The 13,320-nt window shown below is 48.4% G+C and overlaps 2 protein-coding genes across 8 annotated transcripts in view; one reads left to right on the top strand and one right to left on the bottom strand.

The window, feature by feature from the left end:
* LY6H (lymphocyte antigen 6 family member H) overlaps nucleotides 1–5,236 on the bottom strand; it is a 31,418-nt gene extending 26,182 nt beyond the window's left edge. For 3 of the 6 annotated variants that reach the window (XM_080939279.1, XM_080939281.1, XM_080939283.1), the window contains exons 1-2: nucleotides 5,111–5,144; nucleotides 4,255–4,378 (exon numbers count right to left, since the gene is read on the bottom strand). Coding sequence is in view for 1 of the 6 variants with exons in the window: in XM_080939278.1 (XP_080795404.1) it covers nucleotides 5,111–5,122 (12 nt within the window). In the remaining 5 variants the exon portion in view is untranslated. Of the gene's footprint in view, nucleotides 1–4,254; nucleotides 4,379–5,110 lie in introns of all 6 variants that reach the window. The other 3 variants (XM_080939280.1, XM_080939282.1, XM_080939278.1) reach the window with 2 other exon arrangements.
* A 936-nt stretch (nucleotides 5,237–6,172) lies between these two features.
* GPIHBP1 (glycosylphosphatidylinositol anchored high density lipoprotein binding protein 1) lies at nucleotides 6,173–11,643 on the top strand. Of its 2 annotated transcripts, XM_080938970.1 has the most exons (5): nucleotides 6,173–6,230; nucleotides 7,392–7,460; nucleotides 9,238–9,357; nucleotides 9,725–9,841; nucleotides 9,948–11,643. In XM_080938970.1, the coding sequence occupies exons 1-5, from the start codon at nucleotides 6,188–6,190 to the stop codon at nucleotides 10,331–10,333; spliced, it is 735 nt and encodes a 244-aa protein (XP_080795096.1). In that variant the 5' UTR covers nucleotides 6,173–6,187; the 3' UTR covers nucleotides 10,334–11,643. The 2 variants fall into 2 exon arrangements, with proteins under 2 accessions (XP_080795096.1, XP_080795097.1); XM_080938971.1 differs by lacking the exons at nucleotides 6,173–6,230; nucleotides 7,392–7,460 and adding an exon at nucleotides 8,821–8,953.
* Nucleotides 11,644–13,320: the final 1,677 nt, after the last annotated feature.

Genomic DNA, 13,320 nt, shown 5'->3' with positions numbered 1-13,320 from the left:
TGCTCTGCTCAATGATAACATGGTCAAGGAAGAAATTTTTAAAAATTAAAAATTCTTTTAGAATTTAATGAAAATGAAAGCACAACATATCCAAACATATGGGATGCAGTGAAAGCAGTACTAGGAGGAAAACTCAGTTCTGGGGGCCTCCAAAAAGAAACTGGGCAGAGCATACACTAGCAGCTTGACAGCACACCTGGAAAGCTCTAGAACAAAAAGAAGCAAAGACACCCAAAAGAAGTAGACAGCAGGAAATAATCAAACTCAGAGCATCAATAAATCTAAGAGCTGGTTCTTTGAGAAAATCAACAAGATCGATAAACCCTTAGGCAGACTAACAAGAGGGCACAGAGAAAGTATCCAAATTAACAAAATCAGAAATGAAAGGGGAGACTTAACAACAGAAACTGAGGAAATTCAAAAATCATCAGATCCTACAACAAAAGGCTATACTCAACAAAATTGGAAAATCTGGAGGAAATGGACAAATTTCTAAACAGATACCAGATACCAAAGTTAAATCAGGATCAGATAAACCATCTAAACAGTCACATAACACATAAAGAAATAGAAGCAGTCATCAAAAACCTCCCAACCAATAAAAGCCCAGGACCAGATGGGTTTAGTGGAGAATTCTATCAGACATTTATAGAATACCAATACTCTCCAAACTATTTCACAAAATAGAAACAGAAGGAACACTACCCAACTTGTTCTTTGAAGCCACATACCTAAACTATACAGACACTACAAAGAAAGAGATCTTCAGACCAATTTCCCTCATGAACATCTATGCAAAAATACTCAATAAAATTCTTAGAAACCGAATCCAAGAACACATCAAACAATCACCCACCATGACCAAGTAGGCTTTATCCCAGGGATGCAGGGATGGGTCAATATATGGAAATCCATCAATGTAATTCACCATATAAACAAACTCAAAAAAAAAAAAAAAAAAAACCACACACACACACATGATCATCTCACTAGATGCTGAGAAAGAATTTGACAAAATTCAACATCCCTTCATGATAAAAGTCTTGGAAAGATCAGGAATCAAAAGTTCATACCTAAACCAGTAGCCAACATCAAACTAAATGTAGAGAAATGTGAAGCAATCACATTAAAATCAGGGACTAGGCAAGGCTGTCCACTCTTCCCCTACATATTCAATATAGTACTGGAAGTCCTGCTCAGAGCATTTAGACAACAAAAAGAAGTCAAAGGGATACATATTGGAAAGAAAGAAGTCAAAGTATCACTATATGCAGATGATATGATAGTATACTTAAGTGATGCCAAAAATTCCACCAGAGAACTTTTACAGTTGATAAACAACTTCAACAAAGTGGTTGGATATAAAATTAACTCAAATAAATCACCTGCCTTCCTTTACTCAAAGGATAAACAGACTAAGAAAGAAATTAAAGAATTGACACCCTTCACAATAGTCACAAAGACTATAAAATACCTTGGTGTCACCCTAACCAAGCAACTGAAGGATCTGTATGACAAGAACTTCAAGACTCTGAAGAAGAAAATTAAAGAAGATCTCAGAAGATGGAAAGATTTCCCATGCTCATGGATTTGAAGAATCAACATTGTAAAAATGGCCATCTTGCCCAAAGCAATCTACAAATTCAATGCAATCCCCATCAAAATTTCAACTCAATTCTTCATAGAGTTGGAAAGAGCAATTTGCAGAATCATCTGGAATAACAAAAAAAAACCTAGAATAGCGAAATCTTTTCTCAAGAATAAAAACACTTCTGGGGGAAACACCATCCCTGATCTCAAGCTATATAACAAAGCAACTGTGATTAAAAACTGCATGGTATTAGTACAGAGATAGGCAGGTAGATCAATGGAACAAAATTGAAGACCAAAAAATGAACCCATACACCTATGGTCACTTGTTCTTTGACAAAGGAGCTAAAAACATTCAGTGGAAAAAGGACAGCCTCTTCAACAAATGGTGTTGGTTCAACTGGCATTCAGCATGCAGAAGAATGCAAATCAATCCTTTCTTATCTTTTTGTACAAAGCTCAAGTCCAAGTGGATCAAAGACCTCCACATAAAATCCAGGTACACTGAAACTATTGGAAGAGAAAGTGGGGAAGAGTTTAGAACACGTAGGCACAGGGGAAATTTTCCTGAACAGAACACCAATGGCTTATGCTCTAAGATCAAGAATCAACAAATGGGACTTAATGAGATTGCAAAGCTTCTGTAAGGTTAAGGACACTGTTAAGAAGACAAAATGGCAGCCAATATACTGGGAAAAGATCTTTACCAATCCTACATCTGATAGAGGGCCTGTATCCAATATATACAAAGAACTCAAGAAGCTAGACTCCAGAGAATCAAATAATACTATTTAAAGATGGGGTACAGAGCTAAACAAAGAATTCTCCACTGAGGAATATCGAATGGCTGAGAAACACTTAAAGAAATGTTCAACATCCCTAGTTATCAGGGAAATGCAAATCAAAACAACCCTGAGATTCCACCTCACACCAGTCAGACTGGCTAAGATCAAAAACTCAGGTGACAGCAAACGCTGGCAAGGATGTGGAGAAAGAGGAATACTCCTCCACTATTGGTGGAGTTGTAAGCTGGAACAACTACTCTGGCGGTTCCTCAGAAAATTGGACATAGTCCTACCTGAAGACCCAGTTATTCCACTCCTGGTCATATATCCCAAAGATGCTCCAACATATAACAAGAGCACATGCTCCACCATGTTTATAGCAGCCTTATTAATAATATATATCCAGAAGCTGGAAAGAACCCGGATATCCTTCAACAAAGGAACAAATACAGAAAGTGTGGTACATTTACACAATGGAGTACTACTCAGCTATTAGAAACAATGACTTCATAAAATTCGTAGGCAAATGGAAGGAACTAGAGACTATCATCCTGAGCGAGGTAACTCAATCACAAAAGAACACACATAGTATGCACTCACTGATAAGTGGATACTAATCCCAGAAAGCTCTGAATACCCAAAAAACAATTCACAGACATTATGAAGCTCAAAAAGAATGAAGGCCAAAATGGAGATACCTCAGTCCTTCTTAGAAGGGAGAACAAAACACTCATGGAAGGAAATGCAAGGTCAAATAGAGGAACAGGGATTGAAGAAAAGATCATTCAGAAGCTGCCTCACTCGGGGATCCACCAAATCCAAGCACTATAGCTGATGCCAAGAAGTACTTACTGTCAGGAACCAGACAAAGATGCCTCCTTAGGGACAATCTTAGAGCCATATAGATTCAGCTGAGCCTGCCTGCAGCTAACTGTCAGAATGAACACAGGGCCCCAATGATAGTGCTAAAGAAAGAACTGAAGAAGCTGAAAGGGGTTGCAACCTCATGGAAAGAACATTATTAACCAACCAAACCCTCCCAAACTCCCATGGACTAAAACAGCAGCCTTTGTACACACATTGAGAGACCTATTGATCCAGTTACATATGTAGCTGAAGATACTAGTGTCTGGCATCAATGAGAGAAGAGGCTTTTGATCCAGGGAGGGCATGTTTTCCCAATGTAGGGGAATGCCAAGGCAGTGGGGTGAAAAGGGTGATTACGAGGGAGTGTACCTTTGTGAAGGCAAATGGAGGAGAGAGGGGAGCAGGGTGGGGGGGAGGGATAACATCTCAAATGTAAATACAGAGTATCTACTTTTAAAAAGAGAAGAAAAAAAGAGTTGCCTTGGTAATGGTGTCTCCTTACAGCAATGGAAACCCTAACTAAGGCGACCCAACCCTTCCATAGTGTAACATTGCCCTCAAATACCACTTCTCAAGATTACTCCATGGGCAAGAGAGTGAGGTCAGGAAGCACAGCACTTGCTGGAGGCACAGTCCCCAATGTGTAATTACCACCGAAAAACACCTGGATTGGGCATCTTGTTGAACCTGTTCCCCAGCAGTGAAGTTGAATCAAACTGAATGTGGCTTTATGATGTCCCCAACACTCAAGTCCTTGGGTTGCATCGACTCAGAGTCTGACTGAAGCCAAACTCAAGAGCATGCTTTTCTAAACAGGCAGGCAGCTGGGCTTTAGTGTATCACACCAGGGAGAGCACCCCAGGCCTTCCCAGTCAAGACCAGAGCCCACTCCCATTGTAAGGGCCCCCAGTTTTAAGTCATCATGTGTACCTGTAGCTATTAAATTTAACTTACTCAAGGATTTTCCTTGTAGAGCTAGGTACATCCTGTTGCAAGGAACAACCATTCTTACCAAACAATGCTTCATACAGAGCCCACTAGGCCAGAAGCTGAGGCTGCTACCAGACAGGGATGGGCCCTGGCCAAGATAACTTGCTGTTGTGCAGAGAGGAATCTATCATGGTCTAGTTGGATTCCTAGGACATGAGGAAGGACAGGAAGCTATCAGTGACTACTGCTGCTGGGGGTGAGGGGGGCAAGAACTGGGGCCCACCTCTTAGCCCACATCCCAAGGTCATCTTCAGACAGCCTGTCTCCTTGTTTCTCCTCCTAAGATATACTTTAGGGATTTTGAGCCTCAGTACACAGCAGCCAGGGTCTGAAAAGTAGACCTCTGAGTCCTTAGAACCCCAGCTGAAGCTGAGGCAGCTGGCAGGGGGGATGGTGCATGCAGGAGCACAGGAGTCTCTGCCCCAGCTGGGGACATCAGGGACCAAGCTGCATATCTCTGCCTCATTCTGGGCCCTAGTTTGGGGGCCCTATCTGCTGTCCTCACAACCCACTGAGGCCCTTTGGAAGCCCAAGGATGTAAGATGAGGGTCACCTCCTTGAAATACAGACATCCCGCTACTCCTGACGCACTCAGCTCTCTGTGAGATGGCGTTCATGATCTCAGGAGTCATCCAGCTTTGTCCTAGTCTCCAGCATGAGGCCTGAGCCAGTCTTGCCTTCTCTCTCACTTCTCCCAGTGGATCCCAAAGGAAGGATGGGGATAATCCACCAAGGTGACTCTCCTTAGCTTAGCAGTCTGTCCTCCCCAAGGTGATCAAAATGACTAACTGTAGGGGGCTGGGGAAGGAGGTGCTGGACCCCAATAGGAGCTCCTAACTCTTTCTAGTGAGAATGTGCCCCAAAATGAAGCACCTTACCTGAAATTTCATAATGACATCCGGCAGGGCCCATGTGAGATTCCCACAGCTCTGCTTCCTGCCTATGCAAGATGCAGACTCTGCCAAGAGGCCCTGTGTGCCTGCTGCTGGCTGCTTCAGCTGTTCCCATGGCTGTGGTCCAGCCCACAGCCTCCTGCACATAAGGTACCCCCACTACAGATCCATGTCTCAGTTCAGTGCTCTGTCCCCCTTCACACATACTCTTGTCTTCTAGGGCCTATGGGAAAGGCCACACCTTTGCAGGCCTCCTCTGTCCCTGCCTTGGAGGACAGGTATATATGCCTGGGAGGAAAATGCAGACCTTGGACAGTGAGAGAAAGACATCAGATGGCCCAGGAATGTGGTGCCTCCTGTGAGGTCACACAACAGAACTTCAGCCTTCCTTTGAAGCAGGAAGCAGGCTCACTATCCCCTTCCGACTTCTCCCATTCGGGATGTGAAGAATGTCTTTGTCCTCCCCCCTCCACTGTAGAACACCCAGTGTAATTATTTTTAAAATCTGACCACACTGGGGGAGGGAGATGGCTGTATGACCAGACGTCATAAGTGACAGAGTGCCCTTTGTCTCTATTTTCCAAGGGGGAGGTGCCAGTAGTCCACACAATGGTGGGGAACAGGAGAGCTGGGCCTTGACTGGTCTTCTGGGAGAAGAGGGGACTGAGATCTCTGCCAGGAGATCCTCCTGCATCAGGGAGCCACATAGAGGCTAGAAGACTGAGGACATGGTGGAGCCTCAGCAGTCCCTTCTGTCCCCTACAGGGCCCAAGGAGAGTCTCCAGGTTGATATGTGTGGCTGAGGAGGATTAGGGACCAAGAAAGGGATACAGCATGGTCCCAAGATATGTGACAGCTGGAAGGAAGTGATCAATCAAGGGGCTTCTGAGGCTGTGATGGGTTTTCCTCATGGGCTCATAAGAAAGAAGAGGTGAGCCCGGATCCACCCACCAGTACTGCCTCTAAGTGTTCTCAAGAAGAGGCTAGTGCCTGTCTGATCCAGGAGAACCTATACTTCACCTCTGCGGGAGTCATTTACCCACCTAATCCCAGAGGAAGAGGATGTGTGTTCTGCTTCAAGAAAGGAGCCCAGACAGAACAAAAGGTCAGCAGCACGAAATGGGAGGAACCCAAACAGGATGATTAACATGAAAACTAGTAGAATTATATGTCTGCCCCCAAAGGCCTAACTTCCACACACCAGACACAAAACCCTGCCTCTATCAATTGCTGCAACTCCAATGTACCCATCTCCCAAATGTCCTCCTAGTTCTCTCAATAGTATCCTTGGGATGGATGGCAGAGCTCTCAATCTAACACCATTGCGTTCCCCAGAGGTCAAGATGGGATCATATAAACCCCCAAGGATAGCCTGCAGGCCTTAGTCCTCACCAATGACCTCATTAGCCACCTCACTAGAGGGGACATGGGTAGTCAGAAATTCCCTATCCACAGCCAGCACCGAGGTCTGAGCCCAAGCCAGCTGCTTCAAAAAAGACTAAAGTGGGAAGGAGCCTGGAGTCCAGTAGCATCCTCGGAGCCCAAGGAGGCATTCAGTAAAAGCAAAGCCGGAACCCACAAGCAGAAAGATCTTCAGGCTGGAAGCCAGATGACTGACTGTTCAGAGAGGAAGCCTCAGCTAGAAGGGAGACACAACCCAGGAGCAAAGGCCCAGGACCTAGGCTCCAAGATGACTTGGGCACCTCAGAGCCATTAGACTGAGATCTTGGGTTCTCGACAGACATGTCCTCACTCTGAAGAAGGTATACAGGCTCCCTTGGGTCTGCTCAAGAGGCCATGTAGTACAAGGTGAAAGTGTGGTTAGGAAGGGAGGGGATGGTGATCCATGCATACTGAACAAAGTGATCTCCACCCATACACAAATCAGAGTTGAGGAGAGTAAGTCTCTGCCACCAAGGTATTATTAGATAGGCAACCTCAACTCTACCAAGGGTCATCAACCTTGGCTTAGCTGGACCAGATTCCAGAAGGCTATTTCTGTAGGGCTGGGAACAGCGTGTGCTGGGTCTGGGAGGGGCGTATGCATCACTGAGGACAACGTGCACCTCCCACTGAAGCCAGGGTAGCCACGCCGCTGCCTCTTACGTTTCCTAAACGTTGCTCTCACTCTTCTGAAATGCTCACAAACTCAGACCTGAGTGTATGTGGCTCAGGAGAAGGAAGAGCTGGGCTCACAGGTAGACTGCTTGACAAAGTCTGGGCCCATGGGAGGGAGGTATAGTAGCAAGCCTACTTCTCTCTACAGGGTCCTGGATGACCTGGGCCCTCACCAGGTCAGAGGCTCCCCCAGAGAGGAAGCAGGTGGCAGCTAGAGGTAAGCACGTGGCCTGCAGAGGACAGAGCCAGAAGAAAGACCAAAAGAGATGACCCTAACTTGGGAAGAAACCATGGCCATGAGGACTTAGGAATAGGGATGTAGGACAACAGGAGGCTGGGCAAGTTTCCAAATGCTAGGAAGGAAGACAGCTCAAGAGGAGTCAAGGCATAGTCATGACATGCCCATGGCTAAGTCATCAGACATGTCTTCCAGTCAGCCCAGAACAGACCACCATGCACTGCTGAGTCCTGGCTCTTGATGGTCAGATCACCCTAGGAGAAAGACAGGGTTAGACATCTTGAGGAGCAGATAACTAGGACTTAGATATTTGTTCCAAGAAATCCCTAGAAGATTGGCAATTTCTCCCACTCCCTATTGATGATCCAGGAAACTGCGGCTTAAGCAAATTAAGGAGCTAGCCCAAGCCACAAGACAGACAGACTTCTCAGGGCTTGCCAGTGACTCTGGCTCCTGTCCTGAGCCCAGTGTTTCTCTCCATTCTTCGGGTGAGAGAACATGACTCTGCAGTATCTAGCTCATCCATCCGCAAGCTTCCCTGGAGCTTGGGGTTCTGCTATACCCTGAGAGATACCTGAGGAGTCCAAGGGCTCAGACAGTGTACACTGGCGGAGACAGTGGCTGGGGCTTTGCCAGGGAGAAGCCAGTCCCTGAAGGTTCTGTGCCTCTAAGTCAACACCTACCTACGTGCAGAGGCCCAGAGACAAGAGGACCTACATTCTGTAGGATTATCAAGGGCAGGAGAGGGTAAGCCTAAGCCCAGAGTGGATAGAGGCTGCAATATCAGGGGGCAGACATTCAGAAAAGTGTGAACAGTAGGGAGGCCTCTGGAGAAGGTAACCCATAAAGCCTAAGGAAGAGAAGTCCAGAGCAACAGGAGCTTGCAGACGGGTAAGGCGAATGGTTCTTGGAGCTGCAGCTGGACAGACCACGCTCTTTTCTAAATACTCTACAGAATGACTCCACTCCGGTGGAAGGTGGCTGGACCCTCAAACAGTGTCCTGAGCCCTTATGGTTATGCAGCCAGGGACCTCCAGGGGTTTAAATTAGGTGCTGGTGCAGCTTAGAACCAGGCCCACATCAAGCATGACAATGCCAACCTGGAGGGGTAAGGAGCCAAGACATGACCAGGTGGCTCCTGAGGCCAGCACTCACCTGGTAGTTCCCATCAGCTCAGGAACAGTTCAGGTGAACAGGACACCCGGGACTGATATAACAACTTCCCCTTCCTCTCTATCCCCGGAAGGAAGTGCCGTTCCTGGCCTTCTGCCTATATCTGCAGACCTATGCAAGGCCCATTGTTTGAGATTAGAGCTGGTGGGGGCCACAGGAAACCCTAGTAATGTCCTATGTCCCACTTATTGAAGTCCCAGAACCCTGAGTGAGGACTGCACCAGTACACAGAACGGCCTGAGCCAGGATGAAGGCTCTCAGGGCTGTCCTCTTGATCTTGCTACTAAGTGGACAGCCAGGTGCGGGTCACCTCAATTACCCATGAGTACCTCCAGGAACCCCTTACCCTAGGGACAAAAGGAATAGACGTAAGGAGTAAGATTGAAGGCCTGGGGCTTTTCTCTTCTGCCAGCTGCAGGCTTGGCTGCTTTGGCACTGCAGGGGTGGGGGTGGGGGGAATTCCGTCTCTTACAATACGGAGAAAAAGAGGGCATGTTAGGGTCAGGACTTAGTGCTCAACCCTGAGTGTGTCCTCTGCATCTAAGCGGCCAAGGCTTGCTTACTAATGTCCCTGTGCCACCAGGGAGCAGCTGGGCACAAGAAGATGGCGATGTGGACATGGAGCCAGAAAGCTACGGCTACGATGACGATGATGAAGAGGAAGACGAGGAGACCAACATGATCCCTGGAAGCAGGGACAGAGGTACCCCACCCTATCTGAGGGCCCAGCTTCCTGCTCCGCACAGAGCATTCCTCCAACACTTGCCTCCCATCCCTGAGGGTAAAGCAAAGCAAGCTGCTAGCATCCCAGTCGGGAGCCCAGCTTGCCCACACCCTGGCTCTCCCCTCAGGCTGCAACCTTCTCCACCCTGAGCTGACACCCAGGTTTGTCCCTCTCAGCCCCACCCCAACCCCCATGTCCCATAGCCCTCCCCATGTTTTGTCCTTCCGCTTAATAGCCCCAGGAATAGGCCCCTTCGAGAGGGCTAATGGGTAACTAGTAGTGGGACTGGGACTTGGGCGTAGCCCTGGAGTCCCACTCTCAACCTGAGCTGCCCTGCCACTCACAGTGCCTCTCCAGTGCTACTCCTGCCAAGTGCTTCAGAGTGGGGAGAGCTGCAACCAGACACAGAGCTGCTCTGGCAGCAAGCCCTTCTGCATCACACTCATCTCCCATGGCGAAACTGGTGAGCATCTGGGGCGGCACGCACAGGGTGTGGGGGGGGGGCAGAGAAAGAGCCCACACCAACGCCCACGCTCCACCCTCACCACCTGTTTTCCCGCACCCCCTAGACAAAGGTTTCCTGACTACCTACTCCATGTGGTGCACCGAAACCTGCCAGCCCATCATAAAGACAGTGGAAAGCACCCGGATGACCCAGACCTGTTGCCAATCCACACTGTGCAATATTCCACCCTGGCAGAGCCCCCAAATCCAGAACCCTCCGGGTGGTAGGGTAGACAGCCCTATGGAGGGTGGGACCAGACATCCTCAAGATGGCAGATTTAGCCACCCCAGGGTTGTTAATGTTGCTCATACACAGAGCGATGGGACTAACTTGCCTAAGGGTGGCAAGGCTAACCGGCCCCAGGGAAGTGGGGCAGGATGCCTTCAAGGCTGGACCAAATTTGGTAATACAGTCCTCCTGCTCAGCTTCCTCGCTAGTCTGTGGGCATAAGGGGTCTGAAGACCCCATCCTCCTCCAACCAGGAAATCCAGGCTCTCTTTCCTGACAACCAGCTTCAGAGAACAAACTTGACTGTCTTGCCATTCAGCCAGTTGCAGCTCCTTTGGCCGTTCTCTGCCCTCAGCATCACCCTCAGGCCCCCTTGTCTTCTTCTCAGTCTGTGGGCAGCGGCGTGGGTAACATGTCAGCCTCAGATCCAGCTGTTTGTTGCCTGTGCTCTGGGGATGTTCAGCCTATAGGGGCCCCATCTGCTCAGCTACGCAGAGAAAATAACAAGCCTGGGAAGCTCATTCTCATCCTGTTTGCCAGCATCTAGAGAAAATCGGCCCTTTCATGTGAGGTGTAGAGTGAGCCTCCAGAGATCTGAAGGGAGGAGGTGCTAGAAGGAAACCAAGAATGTTGCAGGGCTGAGGTACAATGGCTGAAGCTAAGGAAGGGAGGGAGGCAGAAAGGGTAAGGAAGACTTGGCTGCCTAGTAGGAGATTCTCCAGCTATGGCCTGGCACAGAAATCTATCCTCTTCTGGATTCTAGAACCTCTCTTTTAGCATAGGCCTCCAAGAGGATGCTGGGAGCCCAAGATGGGCAGCAGGTCTGAGAAATGTCAAAAAAGCCCCAAGGGCTCTTTAGTCAGAGAAGTAGATGGCCCACCCATCCCTGCCTGGGTAGGTGTGGTACCCTCTCTGGTGAGGAGAGGCCCCTAGCAGGTAGCATCTCTTTCAGCCAGCAGGGAACTTGGCTGCTTGACAGGTGGGCTAATCCTTGACTGGTATGGCTCCTATTGGCTGAGCTCTTAGCTTCCTTGACTGCATCAGGGCTAGTCCTCCACCAGCAGTTAGTGCCAGAGCAGACCTCTGGGATAGGAAAAAGAAGACCATGCCCAGGCCACAGCTCCACTGCTGACTTGGATGGAACTCAGTTTCCCCACTTGTGCAACAGGAGCACGGCTTAAGGGACTCCTGAGTCTCAATGCTGCAAGAACTAGACATCCAGAGTCCTTTCCTAAAAGCCAAGTTTGTTTGTGACACGCAATATGAAACCCCTATATCTTATCTCTCCTTTTCCTCTTAAGAAAGTATCAGTGCCAGGCTGGGCTGTACACAAACAAAGCCCTAGGGTGGAGGAGGCACTTTTCCCCTTTCTCCTTCCTGCTGACTGGAACTCAGCAGCCCTTTCTACCACAAGTAAGCACCGTGAGGATGGCAAGAGATCGTGGAGAAAAGTTTTGGAACACCAATGAACAAGACATTGCTCTGTGTACTTCAGGATGCCCTGTCTGAGGAGGGGAAATAAACTCCCTTGTTGACGGTAGAAAACTGTCTTGAGTTTTCTGTTGCTCACATTTTCACACACATTTGCCCACATAACACACATACACAGAGAGACCCGGCCCTGAATGGTTCAGAGCCGAGAAATCAGATTGCCTAAGTTTAAGTCTTCAGTCCACTCTATCAACTCCATGACCTCCAGGGACCTTTGTAACAGGGGACTGCAGTGTGGACTCGCTCAGGTGCCCAAAGCCTGACTGTAAGGGCTCATGCTCCATCCGATCCACAGGGGGGTGGGTCTATTGCAAATGCCCTACCTGTGCTAGTTCCAGTCTCTCCAGATTAAAAGAACCCTCAGTAACCATCCCCCGCCCCCAATTTAAAAATACTAGACTGCGTCGTTTCAGTCTGAAGTCACTACTGTAGGGCCTCTCCTGCCTCACTAGCCTCTTCCGGGGTCTCTGTGCTCACTTCTGGGTAAGCAGGAAATACAGCTGAGTTCAAGCAGGGGACTGTGTGCGTGGCACTGAGTGTATCCGGGGGCTTCAGAAAAGAGCAAGGAAGAAGTTGGGAACAGAGAAGAGCATCTGTCAGCACCTATCCCTGTCACAGTCAGCCCTCCTGCCCAACCCCCCATGTGTACACGCATACACACACACACCCCACAAACACACCCCTTAAAAGTTCCAGCTTTCCCCACAGTGCTACATACACACTCATACTCAAGCCTTCAATAGCAGCCATGAAGGACATTTAAGATATAAGCCGCACTTTTGAGACAGCATGCAGGAACATGGCAGGTCTGGGCCACACCCTCCTCGAGTTCTGCAGCGTAAGCTTGAACTTATAGGAAAGTCATGAGTCCGTCCGTGACCTACTGCAGCACCCTTGGGAAACTGACCCAGCAGTATCTCCCTTGCCTGGCTGGAGAATTGGGCATGACCCCTCCCTCATATCCTGTTGTTTTTTTCTTGGGATGATATCCTGCACTGGGCTATGAGATAGGGTCTAGGATTTCTTGACTGTGACTGGCACCTCTGATTTGCCTAGGAACTGTGGGAACCCAGTAAGCAGGTGTCTGCACTATTTAGCACCCCCTAGCCTGTGGGACAGCAGCTACAACTTCTTGTTGACATCATCTTACCCAATGCCTTGTGACAGTCTTTAAATAGCAAATATTCAGGGGAATGAGTCTTGGTTCTACAGCAACAATCATGTGACCTTAAGCAAGATTCCCTCCGTCTGAGGTTCCTGTATGTCATGGAGTCCTGACCACAGCCATCTTCACTAGCACAGCCCTCTGCCTTAGTGCTCCATTGGCTCATGGCAATGCTGTGTGTGTGTGTGTGTGTGTGTGTGTGTGTGTGTGTGTGCACCTGTCCCTCTTGCTTACTTTTCAATAGCTGTGAGGAGGCACCATAGTCAAAGCAACTTACAAAAGAAAGAGTTTATTGTGTCTAAAGGCTGTAGAGGATGAGCCCATGGCAGGGAGCACGGCACTGAAGCAGTAGCTGAGAACTTCCATCTGATCCACAAGTGACACAGGAGTGCCTGTGATAGTGGGAATGGTGTGGGCTTTTGAATAAAGCCAGCTCAAAGAAACACACCTCCTCCAACAAGACCACACCTCCTAAGCCTTCCCAAATAGTTCTACCAACCAGGGACCAAGTATGCGACTATATGAGCCTAGTCGGCTATTCTGCTTTTTAACA

This window comes from Micromys minutus, assembly GCF_963924665.1.
Source record: "Micromys minutus genome assembly, chromosome: 27".
Classification (NCBI taxonomy): Eukaryota; Metazoa; Chordata; class Mammalia; order Rodentia; family Muridae; genus Micromys; species Micromys minutus.
Note: the sequence above shows the minus strand (reverse complement) of the source record. Positions and strands in the feature narration are given on the sequence as shown.